A 25816-nucleotide genomic window follows, 5' to 3' on the forward strand; every position below is an offset into this window, starting at 1 on the left:
GTCAGTCCAAGGAAAATTTTAAATTCTTCCACGGTGAGGAGTTTCCAAACAAAAGGGCGGGCATAGGAAGAATCAGGATTTCTGTCAATATGTTGGCTGGCGTACAGATTATACTGCTCCACAATGTAGTTCAGCAGATCATCTGTGAAAAATAAATGAAAATAATAAAGTGGGGTTACATTTTCTGATTGTATTTGAGGGCCTGGCTGTGCTGTAAAAGGGGGAATTACAAGTTCTGCTGAAGAATTGGGCAGCCACGTAGGATATAATAGAACATCCGGGAGGCTAGTATGGGCCCTGCCTCGTTGTGGGTGGGATGCCCCATTACCAGCAGCTGGCCTGTCATGTAGGAATGATGCCCTGCTTGTGCTTGCCACTGCACAAGGACTTGCAGAACTGCTGGAGGATGCCTGCGTATAATCGTGGGCGTGGAGTGCTGCGCTGCTGGTGGATGCCTCAGGATTTGTTGCCCTGTTGGTGGAAGCCTGCGCCTGCTCAAATCTCCTGAGCCTCTTTGTTAGGATTCTGTCATCCTCCGTTTCCATTTCAGAGCCACTGCTTTGTACTGGCTCATACTCGCTATCCGAGTCTGACGGAGAGAGTTCCCCGCTACTCTCATCCGACATACTCTGGAGAATATGGAGAGCCTCCTCGCAGCTATATAATTTTTTAGCCAAGTGGACAGGTGTGCACAGATGATTTCTGGGACAGATTTGTGACAGATGTTGAACTGAGATGCGGCAGATGTTCACTACGACAGATGTGGCAGATCACAGACAGATGTGGCAGATCACAGACAGGTGTGGCAGATCACAGACAGGTGTGGCAGATCACAGACAGGTGATGATGTGTGCCAGATGTGCGCTGGATGATCAGTGGCCGGGTGGGAGGTGGTTAATGACACAAATGCTCTGGTGGGGCACAGGCCTTGGGCATTATATGTTTAATAATATACCGTATATAATTGAGTATAAGCCGACCCGAATATAAGCCGAGGCCCCTAATTTAACCACAAAAAAATGGGAAAAATAATTGACTCGAGTATAAGCCTAGGGTGGGAAATGCAGCAGCTACTGGACCTAACTGGACCACCATGAGACCCAAAGAGGCGCAGAGGCTGCAGGCATGGTACAGGAGAATGCAGGGCTGTGGGCATAGTACAGGAGATGCGGGGCTGTGGGCATGGTAATGACACAGGAGAACGCAGGGCTGTGGGCATAGTACAGGAGATGCGGGGCTGTGGGCATGGTACAGGAGAATTCAGGGCTGCAGGCATGGTACAGGAGAATGCAGGGCTGTGGGCATGGTACAGGAGAATGCAGGGCTTCTGGCATGGTACAGGAGAATGCAGGGCTGGGGGCATGGTACAGGAGAATTCAGGGCCGGGGGCATGGTACAGGAGAATGCAGGGCTGGGGGCATGGTACAGGAGAATGCAGGGCTGTGAGCATGGTACAGGAGATGCAGTGCTGCGGGCATGGTACAGGAGAATGCAGGGCTGCGGGCATGGTACAGGAGAATGCAGGGCTGTGGGCATGGTACAGGAGAATGCAGGGCTGTGCGCATGGTAATGGTACAGGAGAATGCAGGGCTGTGCGCATGGTAATGGTACAGGAGAATGCAGGGCTTCTGGCATGGTACAGGAGAATGCAGGGCTGGGGGCATGGTACAGGAGAATTCAGGGCCGGGGGCATGGTACAGGAGAATGCAGGGCTGGGGGCATGGTACAGGAGAATGCAGGGCTGTGAGCATGGTACAGGAGATGCAGTGCTGCGGGCATGGTACAGGAGAATGCAGGGCTGCGGGCATGGTACAGGAGAATGCAGGGCTGTGGGCATGGTACAGGAGAATGCAGGGCTGTGCGCATGGTAATGGTACAGGAGAATGCAGGGCTGTGCGCATGGTAATGGTACAGGAGAATGCAGGGCTGTGGCCATGGTAATGGTACAGGAGAATGCAGGGCTGTGGGCATAGTACAAGAGAATGCGGAGCTGCGGGCATACTACAGGTAATGCTGTGCTGCGGGCATGGTACAGGTGTAGCATGCCCACAGCACTGCATCTCTTGTAGTATGCCCGCAGCCCCGCATAATGGCAGGTAGTGGAGGAGTCTCACTTATCTGTTCCTGAGGCACCTTAGATTTAAAAATGGCACCGCGCGGCGCCAACACGTCATTGCGCATGCGCCGCCACCGCTCAGGAAAGCTCGTATACGTTGGCTTTTCCCAGGAATAGCCGAACGTGTACGGCCTTTCCCAAGCGGCGACATGTTGGCGCCGGGTGGCACCATTTTTAAATCTAAGGTGCCTCATTAGCACGTCGGGCCGGCCGGGGACATTTTTTTTTTTAATGACTCGAGTATAAGCTGAGATGGACGTTTTCAGCACAAAAAAAATGTGCTGAAAAACTCAGCTTATACTCGAGTATATACGGTAACGTTCAAATTAAAGTTTTTTCCTTTTTCCGTTGAGGAAATGTTCTTCCTCATTCACAAAACTTCTGCTGTATTGCCCAATTAGTGTACCAGAACATTTATAAGGTCACCATACAATACAACTCCCCAACCAATCCACCTTACTCTGCACATTGTCCCATGATCTCTGCTTGCCAACCCCATTTCCCCACGCCCACAGCCACCTGCCAAATACAGCACATACCTCCCTGGACATCGGTCCCCCATTGCGGATTCTCCTTGCACTGTCCGCCACCATCAAATCTAGCTCACCTCTTCCAGAACCTAAATAGGGACAGTACCAGACAGCACCCCACACACCTCCATACCAGTCTGCCACTCACCTGCTGACCAACCTTACTTTTATGTCTCTGCTGTTAAATGTACTCCCCTTTACCTATGCAGACCTCAGATCAGCTGGAATAGGTTAAGAGGAAGATCTGCTCACATTCCCTAACTCCATTTAGACCCCTGATAAGTGATGAACGTGCTCATCAGTATACAGGGAAGTCTTCGGTCCCCAACTTTTCCCGCTAGGTCATGTGACATGCAGAGAGCCTCAAGAGAAGTCACGTTGAGATTTCCCTGTAACTGGTGGATGGGTGCATCGCTGATCAGAGGAGTTAGAGAGAGGGTGAGAAGATCTTTATAGTGACATATTGTACATGGAGTTTTGGTTTCAGCCGTGCTAAAATGAGGTCTGTATGGGTGGGTAATTAGTCTCACTGCCCCATTTCGCCTGACCCCCTTTTACAATTGCTGTGTTAACCACAGCCCCCTGGTTGCAGTACCTCTGTACCACCTTACCCCCAATGGTCTCAACGCTCCCTTATCTTCCCTGTTCCTAATGCCCTCCTTCTACCTCGTCCTCTCTGGTCATGGTGTATTCCCTCCTACCTCACCTCCCTACCTTATTTCCACCAACCATATACTCATCACCACCCCCTTTCTGGTTACAGCCCACCTTCCTGCATCATTCTTCCACCAACCAAATACCCATCACCACCCCCTTTCTGGTTACAGTCCACCTTTCTGCATCATTCTTCCATCAACCTCACCTTCAGCCCACGTTACGCCACCTGGTCACACCACCTCCTATTCACCTGTATCTCCTAGCCAAATGCCATGCTGGGAGAAGACAAGTAAAGCACGTATCAAAACTGTCTGAATTTTGATCTGTGTGTGCCCCCCTCTGTTCAACAGAAGCATGTCGTTAGACTGACTTCTGTTGAAAGGGCCTAATGGGAAATTAACATTCAATCAGCTGCTGCAGCCAATGGCAGCATCACTGATTTGTGAATTCTACAGAGGGGTGAGGCCCTGCTGTCAGAATACAATAGCAGAGTGGGGGAGATCCCTGCATAAACATTGCTTGTGTGGATCTGTTATTTATTTATTTTTTCGTTCAACCCACTGGTTGAAAGAAAAAAAAACAAAAAAACTAAAAAAGTGTATGCCCAGCTTAAGTCTCATTGCTGCATTATGCTTACCACCCCGCTTACCCTCCCAGGTCACAGCACCTCCTATACACAGGGCCATCTTTAATATTGATTGGACCCTGGGCAAACATTTTCTTGGCCCCCCCATGCAATTTCCCTCTCCACCTTCTTTGAGACATACAATAAACAGCAACTAGACTCAAAATCAGTTTACTTAATCAGATCAGGCAGCAATTGCGATTGGTTGCCAGAGGTTATAGTGTATCATTACTGCTCACTGACTGACTGCTAGAGGTTACAGCACACACTATGGCTCACTGTTTATTTGCTCGAAGTTGCAGCACATGACTATTGCTTGTTCATTGGTTTCTAGAGATTACTGTACAATAACACTGCTCACTGATTGGTTGCTAGAGGTTAGTGAATATCCTTACCACTCACTAATTGATTACTAGAGGTTACTGCACATTATTACTGCTCACTGATTGGTTGCTAGAGGTTACTGCACATCCTTACTGATCAATAATTGGTTGCAAGAGGTTAGTGCACATAATTACTGCCCACTGATTGGTCGCTTGCCTGCACACCATGGACTGGGGAGGTGAGGGGACCCATAGTTAGATAGAAAACTCCTAGGGATACTAGGACTCCTGGGATCAGTGGCATTGCTGGGAAAGGGGGGTGATCAGTGGCAATGCTGAGGGGTAGATGGGATCAGTGGCAGTGGTTGGGGGATGGGATTAGTCAGGAGGCAGTACACTGTGGCAAATTCTGAAACATGTAGAGCAAAGCAGGAAATCTTTGGCAAGCATATAGTGGGGAATTCTACACTGACCATCAATGTGAGGGGAGCATTTTTACCAACCCCCAGTGTAAGGGGAATATACAATGACCTCCATGTAGGTGGGAGTTTAAACTAACAACCATTGTTGAGGAGATTTGTACTGACCGCCAATGTAAGGTGACACTTCTACACCGACCACCAATGTTAGGGGGGATTTACACTGACCACCAATGTAAGGGCAATTCTACACTTACCACCACTGTAAAGGGAAATGAACACTGATTATCAATGTAATGAAGAAGTTACACTGACAACCAAAGTAAGGTAGTCATTTACACTGGCCACTAGTGTGAATGAAAGCATTTTTCACCAAGCCCCAATGTAATGAGAAGATTTACACTGACGACCACCAATGTAAATTACACATTTAGCCTGCATTCACATTTCTTGTGTCAGGAAAACATGCAAAATTGCTTTCCTGACACCACAGAAATGTGCTGCCCATCGCCTGGTACACAGCAGTGGCATTAATTGTTAATGACACCTTCACGCATCTGCTGAAATGTGCGTATTCACATCCACCAAAATTCAGGGTGCTGTGCTACCATGGTATTTTGAAAAAAGTTCCCCCTCCAATTTGCTTACCTTTGCAGGACAGGCTGATGGTAGGCTTAATGACCTCAGTTGTAGACAGGACTTTCAAGCATGCCCCTTTACCTCCCCAGTGGGCAGCATTCAACAGAAGTGAAGGTGGATATGACCTCAGGGTATCATGATATACATATGAATGCTGCCTCTATTTACATATCAATTCAGCTGGTCCATGGCTATTTACATATTAATGCAACGCAATTTACATATCATTGCAGGTTATTTACAGGTAAACACAGGGTCTGCAGGTGAGTCATCTGTACATGGCAATAGGGCAGAGCTGGGCAGTTATGGGACTAAAACTTTAAGGGAATTTAAGCAGGGATAGTTGGCAAGTATGAGGCATCTGCTTTGGGCCCCACAACAATGATGGGGCCCAGGGCAGCTTCCCCTTTTGCCCTGCCTTAAAGATGGCCCTGCCTATACACCTCACAGATCATAGTGCCTTCCACCCACCTTACTACCTCTAGTGCATTCCTTATATACTTAATATTTCCAAGGCACAACACCTCCCACTCACCTACTAGATCACAGTGCTTCCCACAGCCCACCTTACGGCCTTTTGCTGGACACCACCACAGTGCCCTCACAATCCTCACCCTACCTGGTCACAGCACCTCCCCCTTATCCACCTGTAGATGCCAGTTGGCAGGCGCCAAGTTCTGCATGGAGACTCACTGCTCCGCAGCACCTGCCACCCACTTTAATTCCAAAGTCATGGCTCCTCACCACACATCCTCAGTCACAGTGAATCCTATCATTTACCCACTCCCCTAGTCACAGCAACTTCCTCCCACCTCTCCCCTATGTTCGCCATATGGTTACAGGGCCCTTGCTCCATCCAACTGCAACTGCCAGAGTTCTGCAATGACTTGTGAGTCTTACTGCTCAACAGCACCTCCATCCACCCACCTCAACCCCAAAAAAGTCCTGGCTCTTTTCACCCACCTCACCGCATATCCACAGCACCTCCATCCCACTCACCCCCTCCCCTGCCTGCTCCACAGCACATCTGAATCCTCCTCACTACATACCCCCTCCCCCCTATCCACTTCACCACTCGCATTCCCTCCGATCCATCTCACCAACCTTCCTTAAAACAGCACTTCACTCCAGTCCACTGCATCTTCTAAATCAAAGCACCTTTCTCCCATAAAACTTAGCCTTTGATCACTGATTCTTTCTTCCAACCGTCTCATCAAACCCCCCTTGTAACAGAACCTCTTGCCCATTCACTTTATACCCTACATCACAGCATCTCCCTCATTCCTGTCTCAACAACTTCCCTGGTCATAGGACCTCTCTCTCACCAACCTCACAGCACCTTCCTCCCATCCAACTTAGCCTTTAATCAGAGATCCTTGCTATCACCGATCTCACCAACCCCCCTGGTAACAGCACCTCTCTCCCATCCACCTTATACCCTACATCACAGCATCTCCCTCATACTGGCTCACAAACTTCCTTGGTCATATGACCTCTCACCAACCTCATCCCCAACATCACAGCACCTTCCTCCCATCCAACTTAGCCTTTAATCAGAGATCCTTCCTATCACCGATCTCACCAACCCCCCTGGTAACAGCACCTCTCTCCCATCCACCTTATACCCTACATCAGTGGTCCTCAACTCCGGTCCTCGGGGCCCACTAACAGGCCAGGTTTTAAGTATTACCTTGGGGAGATGCAGACTAGAATACTGCAATCACTGAGCAGCAAATGAGATCACCTGTGATGTAATTTAGTTATCTTGGCCTGTTAGTGGGCCCCGAGGACCAGGGTTGAGGACCACTGCCCTAAATCACAGCATCTCCCTCATACTGTCTCACAAACTTCCTTGGTCATATGACCTCTTTCTCACCAACCTCATCCCCAACATCACAGCACCTTCCTCCCATTCAACTTAGCCTTTAATCGCAGCTCCTTCCTTCCACCCATCTAACCAACATCCCTGGTCATAGGACCTCACTCTCCCAAACCTCATCCACTACATCACAGCACCTTCCTCACACTCATTTCAGAAATTCTCCTTGTCATAGCATCTCCCTTCTGTCTTATCCCCTCAGTCACGCCACCTCCCTGGCCAACTCACCCAACTAATTTCCCACTTACAGCTTTTTCCTCCTTACTCACTTCAACCTCCAATCACAGCGCATCTCTTCCTGACCACCTCGCCCCCAGATTTCAATGCTTCTCTCCCTGCAACTTCTGTCCCCCATTGCAATGCATTCCTCGCCACCAACCTCCCCTCAACAATACATCCCTCTCTGCATCCATCATTTACGCTCTGCTTTCAGTAAATCCCTAACAGTCACCATTCCATCACCGCTACCACCTAATTTTACTCCATCAGTTCAAACGTCTCCTCCACTCCACATGTCTCCCCTCTGCTGTCTGTCCCTTGCCATTTGCATGTTAAACTTCATGCCAACCATCAGGCCAACCCAACAAAAAGCATACCTGTCCTGGAATGGAACTTTTGCTAATATACAGTACATAAGTATACATTTTTTGTCTTACAAATAAAGCTGCACAGACAGAATTCCCAGAGTGTCAATGGTTTTCTAGAGTGACAGCACAGCAGAAACAGCAACTACAAAAAACAAAACAAAAACAAAATGAAAAATGGCACTTACCCAATCTGTACATGGGAGCACTACAAGCCATTGCAGGTCCTCCATAGAATCCTGAGCCCATCATCACAAATGCTGTAAGACAGGACAAATAGTGATAGGCACCATTATACAGGATACTTGTGGATTCCTCACCATGACATGTGACTGTGCCTGTGGTCATTGGGACTGGAGGAATATAAAGTGCGTCTAAACCCAAAAACAAAAATGTGATATATTGCAGCTTACCAGTACTTAGATGGGGTGGCTGCATTCATTGCAGTGCTATAGATCTAACAAGTACTGTGCACAAAATTGCAATATGAGACAGCAGATAAAGTGCAAAAAGTGCAATATGAAACAGCAAACTATAAAGTGAAATATGGGACAGCAAATATTTAAACATGCATGTTCCAATATGGAACAGCAAATAAAGTCCCAAAACGTGCAATATGAAACAGCATTCAATATCACTTTAATAACATATGCTCTGGTATGCCTGACCTCCATATACAAAACCAAATGTCCAAATTGTACTGGCAAACAACAATATGTAAAGATATTAAACTTAGTGTGATCGCTCAGCAAAAACGCGTTTAAATTATACAAGTTCCAATATTCCTCACGGGGATGAGGACTTCTAAATCATAAGACAATATCAGGTTAGAACATTTGCAAAAAGATGTGTGCAGCAGTCCTCTTTAGCCCCCTAATATTTACCTGAGCCCCATCTCTATCCAGCAATGTCCACAAATGCCTCGACCGTCCCAAGACTCTCCCTCCTAATTGGCAGAGACACAGTAGCGGCGCCATTGTCAAACACATTCAGCCAGTGAGCAGAGAGAGGGGGCAGGGCCAGACCACAGCTCTGTGTCTGAATGGACACACGGAGCTGTGACTTGGCTCGGGTGCCCCCATAGCAAGCTGCTTGCTGTGGGGGCACTCACCAGAAGGGAGGGGCCAGAAGAGCCGAAAAGGGACCCAAGAAAAGGAGAATCTGACTGCTCTGTGAAAAACCAACTACACGGAGCAGGTACTGTAACTATGACATGTTTGTTATTTTTATTTTTAAGAAAACAAAACTTTACAATCATTTTACTAATGGCATTCAATGCCAAGCTGCAGTTTCCAAAGCAAGCAAAGTCGTTTCTTGTATTAGGAGAGGCATGGACTCCAGAGAGAGAGATATCATTTTGCCCCTGTACAGATCATTAGTAAGACCTCATCTGGAATATGCAGTTCAGTTTTGGGCACCAGTTCTCAAAAAGGATATCGGGGAACTGGAGAAAGTGCAGAGAAGGGCAACCAAACTGATAAGAGGCATGGAGGAGCTCAGCTATGAGGAAAGATTAGAGGGACTGAATTTATTCTCTCTTGAGAAGAGGAGATTAAGGGGGATATGATCACTATGTATAAATACATAGGGGTCCATATAGTGAACTTGGTGTTGTGTTATTTACTTTAAGGTCAACACAGAGGACAAGGGGGCACTCTATACGTCTAGAGGAAAACAGATTTCATCTCCAAATATGGAAAGGTTTCTTCACCGTAAGAGCTGTGAAAATGTGGAATAGACTCCCTGCAGAGGTGGTTCTGACCAGCTTGGTAGATTATTTTAGGAAAAGCCTGGATTCTTTCCTAGGTGTACATACTATAAATGGGTAGATAAAGTTGATCCAGGGAATATCCGATTGCCTCTCAGGGGATCAGGAAAGAATTTTTTCCCCTGCTGTAGCAAATTGGATCATGCTTTGCTGGGGCTTTTTCGCCTTCCTCTGGATCAACTGCGGGTATAGGATTGTGTATATGGGATTGTATGGTTGTGTTTTCTTTTTTGGTTTTTGTTGGTTGAGCCAGATGGACTTGTGTCTTTTTTCAACCTGACTAACTATGTAACTATGGCGTGATAATTATTTCTAGCTGCTGGTACATCTCTTGAACACATGCTAATGGTCTCTGTTTCCACTATATACTTCACAATTTCCTTTTTATTATGACATAAGGACATTTATATATGCATTGTGTTTGTTTGCACATTAGTTGTTACCTTTATGCATGGTTAAGTGTTGGATATATACCTGCAATTTATTGAATGCTGTTTCATATTGCATTTTTGGCACTTTATTTGCTGTCCCATATTGCACCTTACAGTTTGCGGTTTTATATTCCACTTTTTGCACAGTACTTGCTCGATCTATAGCGCTGCTTTCAAATAGGGATAGACCGATATGTTTTTTTCAGGGCCGATACTGATACTGATATTTTGGTCACTACATATCGGTATCGGTATCGGCCGATATTTTGTACATTTAAAGTTTTGAAAAATAAAGACAATTTATGAAACAAATCTGGTACTGAACATGTGGGGTAGGTCTTTTAGTTGTAATGTGCGGTCTTCCTTTCCCTCCCTGCCTGCCAGGAATCCCGTGTGAACCTAGTTTAGTGTCATTAAAATCCTAGAATCCACTTTATTAGTGTTTTATATAATGTCCAGTGTGTGTTTTTGTAATAGAATAGTGGGAAATACCTTCATTACATCGCTGCTCCAGATTCTCCTCGCTAATCTCCCACTCTGCTGTTTTCTCCTCTCAGAGCTGTCAGGAGGAGGATCTCAGCCCCTCCCCTCTGCAGTATAAACAGAAGCACCGAGTATTAGATTAGAAAAGTATAACTGTGAAAGCTAATCTCCCGCTCTGCTGTCCTTCTCTCCTCCCCCACTGACAGCTGGGGGTCACGGAAGGGCCGAGCGGTGATGTAACAAAGGTATTTCACACTAGTCTATTACAGAAACACACACTGGACATTATATAAAACACTAATAAAGTGGATGCTAGGATTTTACGCACACTAATATTACATACACTGATATCGGTAATATCGGCCAGCCAGTGGCGGCTGGTGCTCAAAATTTTTTGGGGGGGGCACAAAAAGAAAAATGTAATAGGTATTGCTTCGTGGCAAAAAACGCGGTAAAAAATTGCGTGACTTTGAGGTCATGGTACAGGCATGGCACAGGTGATGGTATAGGCATGGCACAGGTGATGGTACAGGAGATGGTATAGGCATGGCACAGGTCATGGTAAGGGCATGGCACAGGCATGGCACAGATTATGGCATAGGCATGGCACAGGTGATGGTATAGGCATGGCACAGGTGATGGTACAGGCATGTCACAGGTCATGGTACAGGAGATGGTATAGGCATGGCACAGGTCTTGGCACAGGTGATGGTACAGGCATAGCACAGATGATGGTATAGGCATGGCACAGGTCATGTCACAGGTTATGGTACAGGCATGTCACAGGTCATGTCACAGGTCATGGTACAGGCATGTCACAGGTCATGTCACAGGCATGTCACAGGTCATGTCACAGGTCATGGTACAGGAATGTCACAGGTCATGACACAGGCATGTCACAGGTCATGCCACAGGCATGTCACAAGTCATGTCACAGGTCATGGTACAGGCATGTCACAGGTCATGTCACAGGCATGTCACAGGTCATGGTACAGGCATGCCACAAGTCATGTCACAGGCATGTCACAGGTCATGTCACAGGCATGTCACAGGTCATGTCACAGGTCATGGCACAGGCATGTCACAGGCATGTCACATGTCATGTCACAGGTCATGGTACAGGCATGTCACAGGTCATGTCACAGGTCATGTCACAGGCATGTCTCAGGTCATGTCACAGGCATGTCACAGGTCATGGTACAGGCATGTCACAGGTCATGTCACAGGCATGTCACAGGTCATGGCACAGGCATGTCACAGGTCATGTCACAGGTCATGTCACAGGTCATGGTACAGGCATGTCACAGATCATGGTACAGGCATGTCACAGGTCATGTCACAGGCATGTCACATGTCATGTCACAGGCATGTCACAGGTCATGTCACAGGCATGTCACAGGTCATGTCACAGGCATGTCACAGGTCATGGTACAGGCATGTCACAGTTCATGTTACAAGCATGTCACAGGTCATGTCACAGGCATGTCACAGGTCATGGCACAGGTCATGGTACAGGCATGTCACAGGTCATGTCACAGGCATGTCACAGTTTATGTCACAGGCATGTCACAGGTCATGGCACAGGCATGTCACAGGTCATGGTACAGGCATGTCACAGTTCATGTCACAAGCATGTCACAGGTCATGTCACAGGCATGTCACAGGTCATGGCACAGGTCATGGTACAGGCATGTCACAGGCATGTCACAGGTCATGGTACAGGCATGTCACAGTTCATGTCACAGGCATGTCACAGGTCATTGCACAGGCATGTCACAGGTCATGTCACAGGTCATGGTACAGGCATGCCACAGGTCATATCACAGGCATGTCACAGGTCATGGTACAGGCATGTCACAGGTCATGGTACAGGCATGTCACAGGTCATGGCACAGGCATGTCACAGGTCATGTCACAGGTCATGGTACAGGCATGTCACAGGTCATGTCACAGGCATGTAACAGGTCATGTCAAAGGCATGTCACAGGTCATGGTACAGGCATGTCACAGGTCATGTCACAGGCATGTCACATGTCATGTCACAGGCATGTCACAGGTCATGTCACAGGTCATGTCACAGGTCATGTCACAGGGCATGGTACAGGCATGTCACAGGTCATGGTACAGGCATGTCACAGGTCATGGCACAGGCATGTCACAGGTCATGTCACAGGTCATGGTACAGGCATGTCCCAGGTCATGTCACAGGCATGTCACAGGTCATGTCACAGGCATGTCACAGGTCATGGCATCGCTGCAGCGGCTTCAATCACTTACCTGCTGACGACGGTCCACGGCGGCTGCTCCTCTCCTCCTCCTCCTCGAGTCCTCTTCTGACGGCGGCGGGAACCGGCGGGAAGGAGAGCGGCTTCTCCTCTCCTCGAGACTCCTCTTTGTTCTGCGGCGGCGGGAACCGGCGGGAAGGTGAGCGAGCGACTTCTCCTCTCCTCGAGAGTGACTTCTCTCCTCTTCGTTCTGCAGCGGGAACCGGCGGGAAGGTGAGCGGCTTCTCCTCTCCTCGGACCTCGAGACTCCTCTTCGTTCTTCGGCAGGAAGGTGACCGGGCGGTGACGGTGAGTGACTGATGCACGCACCAGCACCGCCCCCAACGACGTCACCGGAATCATGATTGGTCCAGGCTGGAGTCTGGACCAATCATAAGCCAGGACAGGACTTGCGCCCTGGTGACACCCAGCACGGCCGCCAATCGGCGCCTCTGCTTGGCCCACATGGGCTGCCAAACCCCACCCCCCCATAGCCAGCAATGAGTCCGGCGCCCCATAGTGGACAAAATGGAAATTTTTTTTTTTGTGATTGGGGCGGTGCCCCTGCGCCCCCTATCGGGCGGCCGCCACTGTGGCCAGCTCTGGCGGCCGATACCGATATATCGGTAAAAGTGAATATCGACCCTCCGATAATTGGCTATGCCGATAATCGGTCAATCCCTACTTTGAAATATGTACGTATATTATGAGAATTGGTATCCCAAGTTTTTAGCAAGCTGCTTTCTGATATTTATTTACCTGGCGGGATTTTTTTACACTTTTCATTTCTACAAATAACATACTTCCTGTACCCTCGTGTCTACATTTCTTTTTCTCCACTGTGGGAAGCCATGATTGTCACCCAGACTAGACTTTAAACATATCTGCCTTTTTTCATCTCCACTACATGGCCGATGGATAATACTAGTATTTCGCATAACAAAGATAATGTTTGTGCTTTCGTTTCTGGACAAGGACACAGCATTTCTGGCAAGATCAAAAGGTATTGTTTGAAGATAATAAATAGCTGGTATATACGTTTGAGAAACCACTTTTTTTGAGAAACCACTATTCATGTAAAAATTGTAAACATAGGTGGTATGGTGCTTTTGCTGAACAGTGCTACATATATACATGAATCAGATAAATCAATATATCAAATAAATAATTCATGTGCAATTGTGCAATATGTGCAAATCATGCGATAAATAATAAATATTAAATGATAAATAATATATACCATATAAAGTGCAAATGTGTGCCACTAGCAGTCAAAGTATTATGACTTAATAGTGACAAAAAAGTGATTTGTCACTTAATAGTGACAAATCACTCAAATTTGATATTTTAAAGTGCAAAAAATGTGCTCTCATGAATGATAGTCCATATAGTGATTGTAAAAGTGGACAAGAAATATCTTGTAGGTGACCAATATTCATCCAGTAGTAGCAGCACAGTGGCTAGTGCTAAAGTGGTTAAAGAGGAATTAAATGCATCACATATTAGCTCATTATGAAATACTTACCTAAAAACCAAGCCCCGCAATGTCGCCCGCTTAGCAACAGGGTGGCCGACATGTCCAGCCGCCCTGCTTCCTTGTTCGCGTCCTCTGGCCATCTGATTGGCTGGAGGCGTGATTACATCACTCCTGCGCATGCGCGCGGGAGCCGCCGGTCACGGCATAGGGTTCTGAAGGAACGGCATGGGTGGCCGTTCCTTCAGAGCGCATGCGCCGATGACGTCATCGGCTGCATGCATTGTAAATATTTCCTAAACGGTGCATTTTTAGGAGATATTTATAGCACCTATAGGTAAGCCTTAACCTCCTTCCGCCCGCGCTATAGCTGAAAGACGGCTACAGCGCGGGCTCTAATTTCCGGGAGGCCGTCTTTATACCCGTGGACACAGCCAATCACAGATCGTGGTGAATGGCCAATCACAGCGGCCATTCACCACGTGATAGGCCCATGCAATGAGAGATGATCTCATATGTAAACATATGAGATCTTCTCTCATCGCCAGCTCTCCTTCCTCACACAGAGACTGCAGTGTGAGGAAGAGGAGAGCCGATCACCGGTAAGGGGACACAGAGGAATGTAATCAGGGCACTGATCACCAGTGCCCTGATTACACAAGAGGGGAAAAAAAATGCCATAACTGCCCACAGTGCCCGCCATCAGTGCCCCCCAGCAGTGCCCACAATCAGTGCCCATAGTGCTGCCAGTCAGTGCCCATCAGTGCCTGCTCATCTAGGCACTGATGGGCACCGACTAGCAGCACTATGGGCACTGAGTGTGGGCACAGATGGTGCTGCCCATCAGTGCTCATCAGTGCCGCCCATCAGTGCCACCCGTCAGTGTCCATCAGTGCCACCCATCAGTGCCACCCATCAGTGTCGCCTCTCAGTGCCCATCAGTGCCACCTCTCAGTGCCCATCAGTGCCGCCCATCAGTGCTGCCTCTCAGTGCCCAGCAGTGCCACCTATCAGTGCCGCCTATCAGTGCTCATCAGTGCTGCCTATCAGTGTCACCTATCAGTGCTCATCAGTGCGGCATATTAGTACCTCCTCATCAGTGCCACTTCATCAGAGCCCATAAGTGCCACCTCATCAGTGCCCATAAGTGCCACCTCATCAGTGCCCATCAGTGCAGCCTATCAGTGCCCATCAGTGCCGTCTCATCAGCGCACATCAGTGAAGGAGAAATTTTTTTTTATTTTCAAAATTTACTCACAGAAAATAAGAAAAACTTTTTTTTTTTTTTCAAAATTTTCTGTCTTTTTTCTTTTTTTTTTGTAAGAAATAAAAAACCCAGAGGTTATTAAATACCACCAAAAGAAAGCTCTATTTGTGTGAAAAAAATGATAAAAATTTCATATGGGTACAGTGTAGCATGACCGGGCAATTGTCATTCAAAGCGTGACAGCGCTGAAAGCTGAAAATTGGCCTGGGCAGGAAGGGGGTAAAAGTGCCCAGTAGGTAAGTGGTTAATATAGGCTTACCTATAGGTAAATGTAAAAAAAAGTGGGTTTACAACCTCTTTACCTGAACCTAATCTGATGATGTTTGGTAACTACAGCGCTGTCCTATTGAAGTGCACTAAACCAATAAACAAAACATTCATTTAGTGTTGTACCAAAAAATTATTATATGTTGTCACTTGTCAGCATTTTATTTAACGTATAGTAATTATTTGGTACAACACAAAATGAATGTTTTGTTTATTCTATTCCTTTATTTTCTATTGTATTCTCTTTTATTCTACTTTATTCTTTTATTTTCAATTTGATTCTATTCCTTTCTATTCTTTTCTATTCTACTGTATTATCCACTTTAAAGTGGTACTAAACCTAGGACCCTGTAATCACCATATCTGGTCTCCCACAGTACACAGAACATCATCAGCTCATCAGCAGTATATAGCAATCTTGTGACTGCTATAAGATCCAGGTAAATCTTGTAGGAGGAGTTTTCATACTGCATCGAGCTGTCATATCAGGATCACTAACCCCTGATCCTTTGTCTGGACAGTGCTATTTGACCCTGTGCGGATCACATGCACCCTCACACGCAGTGGCGGCCGGTTTATAGGGGGCACAGCCCCCCCAATCAGTCCAAAGAAAAAAAATATTACGATTTAAAGCCCACTAGGGGAGCCAGACCTACTGCTGGCTATAGGGGGGGGGGGGGGGTTTGCATCCCATGTGCTCTCCCAGCCAGCAGCAGCATACCTGTAAGTTGATGATGATAGGTGTCGTGCTACAGCGTGAGGGTTAAAGCGGAGTTCCACCCTGGGAATACTTTTTTTTAATAAAAATACCCCCGGGACAGTCAGGGCTAGTACATTCCACAATGGATAGCCTATGATCTGTCCCGGGTTGCACTTACCTTTTAGAAGAAATACTTACCTTGAACAAGTATTGTCCAGCGCTGCCATCTCAGGTGTGGGCAGCTTGAGGCCAGCGGGATCCTCTTCTGCGTCCTCTTCCGTCTTCTTCGGTCCCACGATGCACTGCACCGGCCCCGGCGTCACTTCCGGTGCAAGCGCGTCATCCCTCCACAGCTTCTGGGCATGCCCAGAAGCTGTTTAGAAGGGAATGACGCGCGCGCACCGGAACTGACGTCGGGGCCGGTGCAGGCGCATTGATTCCTGGGAGCGATGACGTTCAGCTCCCAGGAATCATTGCAAAGCCAGGAAGTGACGACGGGCCGTGGCCGCCGAGGGGAGGAAGAAGGAAGTAAGGTAAGTATATTTTCTTCTATACGAGGTAAGTAAAAAAAAAAAAAAAATTGCGATTATCCATTTGTTTTTCAGGTGACCCGGAGCGAGAAGATGGAGGTAAGAATAAAATTAGGGTGGAACTCCACTTTAAGTGTCTCCACATACACTGTCCCCCCCCCTCTGGCCCCACCTCTCCCCCTTAGCTCAGTTGGTGACTCTTCCCAGCAATATGCTTCCCCTCCTCGGGCTCTTCTGCAGGCGGCTGCCGAGTGACTGCTCTACTCAGTGAGTAATGTGTTCTGCCATGATCCAGGCTCTCCCTCCCCCCCACCTCTGATAACTTTCCCAACTTTCAGCTTCTGCAGGGCTTCATGGAGGGGGGAGGGTGGGGCTGCTGGGTCTTGTGGTGCTGGGCAGTGATTGGCAGCTATGGAGTTTCCAAATCACAAATTCCTCCCTTCTCTCTACCTCTTCATCCCAAACAAAGCCCCCCACTTCTCCACCCTAAACAAACCCCCTTTCCCTGCCTCTCCACTCTAAACAATATCCCCCCTCACTGCCTCTCCACCCTAAACAAACCCCCATCCCTGTCTCTCCACCTTAACATACCCAACTTTCAGCTGCTGCAGGGCTTCATGGAGGGGGGTGGGGGCTGCTGGGTGTTGTGGTGCTGGGAAGTGATTGGCAGCTCTGGGGTTCCCAAACCCCACATTCCTACCCCATCCCTGCCTCTCCACCCTAAACAACCCCCCCCTGCCTCTCCACCCTAAACAAACCCACCCCCTGCCTCTCCACCCTAAACAACCCCCTTCCCTGCCTCTCCACCCTAAACAAACCCCCCCTCCTTGCCTCTCCACCCTAAACAACCCCCCTCCCTGCCTCTCCACCATAAACAAACCCACCTCCTGGCCTCTCCATCCTAAACAACCCCACCCCCTGCCTCTCCACCCTAAACAACCCACCTCCCTGCCTCTCCACCATAAACAAACCCACCCCCCTGCCTCTCCACCCTAAACAACCCCCCTCCCTGCCTCTCCATCCTAAACAAACCCACCCCCTGCCTCTCCACCCTAAACAACCCACCTCCCTGCCTCTCCACCATAAACAAACCCACCTCCCTGCCTCTCCACTCTAAACAAACCCACCCCCCTGCCTCTCCACCCTAAACAACCCCCCTCCCTGCCTCTCCACCCTAAACAAACCCACCCCCTGCCTCTCCACCCTAAACAACCCCCCTTCCCTGCCTCTCCACCATAAACAAACCCCCCTCCCTGCCTCTCCACCCTAAACAAACCCACCCCCTGCCTCTCCACCCTAAACAACCCCCCTTCCCTGCCTCTCCACCTTAAACAAACCCACCTCCTTGCCTCTCCACCCTAAACAACCCCCCTTCCCTGCCTCTCCACCATAAACAACCCCCCCTCCCTGCCTCTCCACCCTAAACAACCCCCCTTCCCTGCCTCTCCACCCTAAACAAACCCACCTCCCTGCCTCTCCACCATAAACAAACCCCCCTCCCTGCCTCTCCACTCTAAACAAACCCACCCCCCTGCCTCTCCACCCTAAACAACCCCCCTTCCCTGCCTCTCCACCCTAAACAACCCCCCTCCCTGCCTCTCCAACCTAAACAAACCCCCCCTCCTTGCCTCTCCACCCTAAACAACCCCCTCCCTGCCTCTCCACTCTAAACAAACCCGCCTTCCGGCCTCTACACCCTAAACAACCCCCCTCCCTGCCTCTCCACCCTAAACAAACCCACCCCCGGCCTCTCCACCCTAAACAACCCCCTTCCCTGCCTCTCTACCATAAACAAACCCCCCTCCCTGCCTCTCCACCCTAAACAAACCCACCCCCTGCCTCTCCACCCTAAACAAACCCCCTTCCCTGCCTCTCCACCCTAAACAAACCCACCCTCCCTGCCTCTCCACCCTAAACAACCCCCCTTCCCTGCCTCTCCACTCTAAACAAACCCACCCCCTGCCTCTCCACCCTAAACAACCCCCCTTCCCTGCCTCTCCACCCTAAACAAACCCCTCTCCCTGCCTCTCCACCATAAACAAACCCCCTTCCCTGCCTCTCCACCCTAAACAAACCCCTCTCCCTGCCTCTCCACCATAAACAAACCCCTCTACCTGCCTCTCCACCATAAACAAACCCCTCTCCCTGCCTCTCCACCCTAAACAAACCCACCCCTCTGCCTCTCCACCCTAAACAACCCCCCTTCCCTGCCTCTCCACTCTAAACAAAACCCCCTCCCTGCCTCTCCACCCTAAACAAACCCACCCCCTGCCTCTCCACCCTAAACAACCCCCCTTCCCTGCCTCTCCACCATAAACAAACCCCCCTCCCTGCCTCTCCACCCTAAACAAACCCACCCCCTGCCTCTCCACCCTAAACAACCCCCCTTCCCTGCCTCTCCACCTTAAACAAACCCACCTCCTTGCCTCTCCACCCTAAACAACCCCCCTTCCCTGCCTCTCCACCATAAACAACCCCCCCTCCCTGCCTCTCCACCCTAAACAAACCCACCCCCCCCCCGCCTCTCCACCCTAAACAACCCCCCTTCCCTGCCTCTCCACCCTAAACAAACCCACCTCCCTGCCTCTCCACCATAAACAAACCCCCCTCCCTGCCTCTCCACTCTAAACAAACCCACCCCCCTGCCTCTCCACCCTAAACAACCCCCCTTCCCTGCCTCTCCACCCTAAACAACCCCCCTCCCTGCCTCTCCAACCTAAACAAACCCCCCCTCCTTGCCTCTCCACCCTAAACAACCCCCTCCCTGCCTCTCCACTCTAAACAAACCCGCCTCCCGGCCTCTACACCCTAAACAACCCCCCTCCCTGCCTCTCCACCCTAAACAAACCCACCCCCGGCCTCTCCACCCTAAACAACCCCCTTCCCTGCCTCTCTACCCTAAACAAACCCCCCTCCCTGCCTCTCCACCCTAAACAAACCCACCCCCTGCCTCTCCACCCTAAACAAACCCCCTTCCCTGCCTCTCCACCCTAAACAAACCCACCCTCCCTGCCTCTCCACCCTAAACAACCCCCCTTCCCTGCCTCTCCACTCTAAACAAACCCACCCCCTGCCTCTCCACCCTAAACAACCCCCCTTCCCTGCCTCTCCACCCTAAACAAGCCCCTCTCCCTGCCTCTCCACCATAAACAAACCCCCTTCCCTGCCTCTCCACCCTAAACAAACCCCTCTCCCTGCCTCTCCACCATAAACAAACCCCTCTACCTGCCTCTCCACCATAAACAAACCCCTCTCCCTGCCTCTCCACCCTAAACAAACCCACCCCTCTGCCTCTCCACCCTAAACAACCCCCCTTCCCTGCCTCTCCACTCTAAACAAAACCCCCTCCCTGCCTCTCCACCCTAAACAAACCCACCCCCTGCCTCTCCACCCTAAACAACCCCCCTTCCCTGCCTCTCCACCATAAACAAACCCCCCTCCCTGCCTCTCCACCCTAAACAAACCCACCCCCTGCCTCTCCACCCTAAACAAACCCCCTTCCCTGCCTCTCCACCCTAAACAAACCCACCCTCCCTGCCTCTCCACCCTAAACAACCCCCCTTCCCTGCCTCTCCACTCTAAACAAACCCACCCCCTGCCTCTCCACCCTAAACAACCCCCCTTCCCTGCCTCTCCACCCTAAACAAACCCCTCTCCCTGCCTCTCCACCATAAACAAACCCCCTTCCCTGCCTCTCCACCCTAAACAAACCCCTCTCCCTGCCTCTCCACCATAAACAAACCCCTCTACCTGCCTCTCCACCATAAACAAACCCCTCTCCCTGCCTCTCCACCCTAAACAAACCCACCCCTCTGCCTCTCCACCCTAAACAACCCCCCTTCCCTGCCTCTCCACTCTAAACAAAACCCCCTCCCTGCCTCTCCACCCTAAACAAACCCACCCCCTGCCTCTCCACCCTAAACAACCCCCCTTCCCTGCCTCTCCACCATAAACAAACCCCCCTCCCTGCCTCTCCACCCTAAACAAACCCACCCCCTGCCTCTCCACCCTAAACAACCCCCCTTCCCTGCCTCTCCACCTTAAACAAACCCACCTCCTTGCCTCTCCACCCTAAACAACCCCCCTTCCCTGCCTCTCCACCATAAACAACCCCCCCTCCCTGCCTCTCCACCCTAAACAAACCCACCCCCCCCCGCCTCTCCACCCTAAACAACCCCCCTTCCCTGCCTCTCCACCCTAAACAAACCCACCTCCCTGCCTCTCCACCATAAACAAACCCCCCTCCCTGCCTCTCCACTCTAAACAAACCCACCCCCCTGCCTCTCCACCCTAAACAACCCCCCTTCCCTGCCTCTCCACCCTAAACAACCCCCCTCCCTGCCTCTCCAACCTAAACAAACCCCCCTCCTTGCCTCTCCACCCTAAACAACCCCCCTCCCTGCCTCTCCACTCTAAACAAACCCGCCTCCCGGCCTCTCCACCCTAAACAACCCCCCTCCCTGCCTCTCCACCCTAAACAAACCCACCCCCGGCCTCTCCACCCTAAACAACCCCCCTTCCCTGCCTCTCTACCCTAAACAAACCCCCCTCCCTGCCTCTCCACCCTAAACAAACCCCCTTCCCTGCCTCTCCACCCTAAACAAACCCACCCTCCCTGCCTCTCCACCCTAAACAACCCCCCTTCCCTGCCTCTCCACTCTAAACAAAACCCCCTCCCTGCCTCTCCACCCTAAACAAACCCACCCCCTGCCTCTCCACCCTAAACAACCCCCCTTCCCTGCCTCTCCACCCTAAACAAACCCCTCTCCCTGCCTCTCCACCATAAACAAACCCCCTTCCCTGCCTCTCCACCCTAAACAAACCCCTCTCCCTGCTTCTCCACCATAAACAAACCCCTCTACCTGCCTCTCCACCATAAACAAACCCCTCTCCCTGCCTCTCCACCCTAAACAAACCCACCCCTCTGCCTCTCCACCCTAAACAACCCCCCTTCCCTGCCTCTCCACTCTAAACAAAACCCCCTCCCTGCCTCTCCACCCTAAACAAACCCACCCCCTGCCTCTCCACCCTAAACAACCCCCCTTCCCTGCCTCTCCACCCTAAACAAACCTCTCTCCCTGCCTCTCCACCATAAACAAACCCCTTTACCTGCCTCTCCACCATAAACAAACCCCTCTCCCTGCCTCTCCACCCTAAACAAACCCACCCCTCTGCCTCTCCACCCTAAACAACCCCCCTTCCCTGCCTCTCCACCATAAACAAACCCACCTCCCTGCCTCTCCACCCTAAACAAACCCACCCCCTGCCTCACCACCCTAAACAACCCCCCCTCCCTGCCTCTCCACCATAAAAAAAACCCACCTCCTTGCCTCTCCACTCTAAACAAACCTCCCTCCCTGCCTCTCCACCCTAAACAACACCCCCTCCCTGTCTCTCCACCCGAAACAAACCCACCCCCGGCCTCTCCACCCTAAACAACCCCCCTTCCCTGCCTCTCTACCCTAAACAAACCCCCCTCCCTGCCTCTCCACCCTAAACAAACCCACCCCTGCCTCTCCACCCTAAACAAACCCCCCTCCCTGCCTCTCCACCCTAAACAAACCCACCCCCTGCCTCACCACCCTAAACAACCCCCCCTCCCTGCCTCTCCACCATAAAAAAAACCCACCTCCTTGCCTCTCCACTCTAAACAAACCCCCCTCCCTGCCTCTCCACCCTAAACAACACCCCCTCCCTGTCTCTCCACCCGAAACAAACCCACCCCCGGCCTCTCCACCCTAAACAACCCCCCTTCCCTGCCTCTCTACCATAAACAAACCCCCCTCCCTGCCTCTCCACCCTAAACAAACCCACCCCTGCCTCTCCACCCTAAACAAACCCCCTTCCCTGCCTCTCCACCCTAAACAAACCCACCCTCCCTGCCTCTCCACTCTAAACAAAACCCCCTCCCTGCCTCTCCACCCTAAACAAACCCCTCTCCCTGCCTCTCCACCCTAAACAAACCCACCCCTCTGCCTCTCCACCCTAAACAACCCCCCTTCCCTGCCTCTCCACTCTAAACAAAACCCCCTCCCTGCCTCTCCACCCTAAACAAACCCACCCCCTGCCTCTCCACCCTAAACAACCCCCCTTTCCTGCCTCTCCACCCTAAACAAACCCCTCTCCCTGCCTCTCCACCATAAACAAACCCCTCTTCCTGCCTCTCCACCATAAACAAACCCCTCTCCCTGCCTCTCCATCAATACCTCCTCCACTATCCCATTCCCAGGCAACAATACAGTTTGTGGAAAAAAAACAGATGTTACTGTTTAGATTCAGATGGAAGATCCCAACTGCTGGACAGAGTAATCAGAGATGATTGTCACTGATAACCAGTCATTTACAATGGTGTCTGACTCAGGATTTAAGCGGTTGATGTCCATCCTTGAGCCAAGCTACACACTGAAGAGTGAGAAGTATTATCGAACCGAAATGCTGGCAAAGCTACACCAAAAGGTAGTTGACAAAGTAAAGGTTATGCTGCAACCAGAGAATGCTGGCAACTTACTCATATTCACAACGGACTGCTGGTCACAAACAGAGTCCAAGTCACTGCTCATTCTTACATGCCCCTTCATTGACAGCGGATGGACAAAAAGGCAATTGGTCTTGAATACAAAAGTGATGGAAGGATCCCAAACAGCTGAGTACAGTAGAGAAATGTTTCTAGGCATGCTTGAAGAATGGGGAATCAACAAAGACCGAGTGATGCTTGCGCAAGGGTGAGTGAGTGGCACCAAGCCAGCCACTCACACAACAGGATGACCCCAAGCCAGCCCCCCACCACAGTGTTCCAGCAAGCCAGCTACCCATCACAATGTTCCTGCAAGCCAGCCAGCCACACAGTGTTCCTGCAAGCCAGCCACCCATAACAGGGTGACACCAATCCAGCCAGCCACCACAGTGTTCCTGCAAGCCAGCCACCCATAACAGGGGGACACCAAGTAAGCCACCCACCACAGTGTTCCTGCAAGCCAGCCACCCATAACAGGGTGACACCAAGCAAGCCAACCAGGCATCACAGACTGTTCCTGAAAGCCAGCCAACCATAACAGGGTGACACCAAGCCAGCCACCCACCACAGTGTTCCTGTAAGCCAGCCACCCATAACAGGGTGACACCAATCCAGCCACCCACCACAGTGTTCCTGCAAGCCAGCCACCCATAACAGGGTGACACCAATCCAGCCAGCCACCAAAGTGTTCCTGCAAGCCAGCCACCCATAACAGGGTGACACCAATCCAGCCACCCACCACAGTGTTCCTGCAAGCCAGCCACCCATAACAGGGTGACACCAATCCAGCCAGCCACCAAAGTGTTCCTGCAAGCCAGCCACCCATAACAGGGTGACACCAAGCCAGCCACCCACCACAGTGTTCCTGCAAGCCAGCCACCCATAACAGGATAACACCAATCCAGCCACCCACCACAGTGTTCCTGCAAGCCAGCCACCCATAACAGGGTGACACCAATCCAGCCAGCCATCAAAGTGTCCCTGCAAGCCAGCTACCCATAACAGGGTGACACCAAGTAAGCCAACGAGGCACCACAGAGACTGTTCCTGAAAGCCTGCCACCCATAACAGGGTGACACCAAGCCAGCCACCCACCACAATGTTCCTGCAAACCAGCCACCCATAACAGGGTGACACCAATGCAGCCACCCACCACCGTGTTCCTGCAAGCCAGCCACCCATAACAGGGTGACACCAAGCAAGCCAACCAGGCACCACACTGTTCCTGAAAGCCAGCCACCCATAACAGGGTGACACCAAGCCACCCAACCAGCCACCACAGACTGTTCCTGAAAGCCAGCCACCAATAACAAGGTGACACCAGTCACCAAGCCAGCCAGCCACCCATAACAGGGTGACACCAAGCCAGCCAACCAGCCACCGCAGACTGTTCCTGAAAGCCAGCCACCAATAACAAGGTGACACCAGTCACCAAGCCAGCCAGCCAGCCACCCACCCATAACAGGGTGACACCAAGCCAGCCAGCCAGTGCCACCACAATGTTCCTGCAAGCCAGCCACCCAGAACAGGGTGACGCCAACCAGCCACCACAGTGTTACGGCAAGCAAGCCACCCACAATAGGGTGACACCAAGCCAGCCACACTGCCAGGCGTCAACCACCAACCCACAACAGGGTGCCAGTGCCAGCATCAGCAGCAACTTCAGCTTCAGCAAGCTATTTCTTTAATCTTTTTTGTGTCTTTCAAGTTGAAATGGAGATGAATGAGGAGAGAAAGAGTAAAAGTTTGGTCTGGGACTATTTCTCGTCTCAACCATCTCCAGGAAAAGCAGCAGTGTGCAACACATGTACAAACAACATAAGCATGGGATCAGTAACTGCAAAAAAACAAAAATACATCAAATCTTTTGGCCCATCTAAGAGTTCATCATATTGAATTGTATCATGCAGCACAGAAAAAAACAAAATGAATATCAATGTGATTTTGATTCAATACCTCATCCACTATCCCATTCCCAGGCAACAATACCAGATATGTTTGTGAAAAAAAAACAGATGTCACTGTTTAGATTCAGATGGAAGATCCCAACTGCTGGACAGAGTAATCAGAGATGATTGTCACTGATAACCAGCCATTTACAATGGTGTCTGACTCAGGATTTAAGCGGTTGATGTCCATCCTTGAGCCAAGCTACACATTGAAGAGTGAGAAGTATTATCGAACCGAAATGCTGGCAAAGCTACACCAAAAGGTAGTTGACAAAGTAAAGGTTATGCTGCAACCAGAGAATGCTGGCAACTTACTCATATTCACAACGGACTGCTGGTCACAAACAGAGTCCAAGTCACTGCTCATTCTTACATGCCCCTTCATTGACAGCGGATG

The 25816-nt window shown here is 50.3% G+C and overlaps 1 protein-coding gene across 1 annotated transcript in view; it reads right to left on the bottom strand.

Moving 5' to 3' along the window:
• Positions 1 to 25816, bottom strand: part of LOC309550053 (von Willebrand factor A domain-containing protein 5A-like) — a 220099-nt gene that overhangs the window by 65383 nt on the left and 128900 nt on the right. Inside the window, exon 14 of the mRNA XM_082250520.1 lies at positions 7961 to 8032. Within this exon, the coding sequence (XP_082106646.1) occupies positions 7961 to 8032 (72 nt within the window). The remainder of the gene's footprint in view (positions 1 to 7960; positions 8033 to 25816) is intronic.

Source organism: Pelophylax lessonae (assembly GCF_965119305.1).
Source record: "Pelophylax lessonae genome assembly, chromosome: 1".
In the NCBI taxonomy this organism is placed as follows: Eukaryota; Metazoa; Chordata; class Amphibia; order Anura; family Ranidae; genus Pelophylax; species Pelophylax lessonae.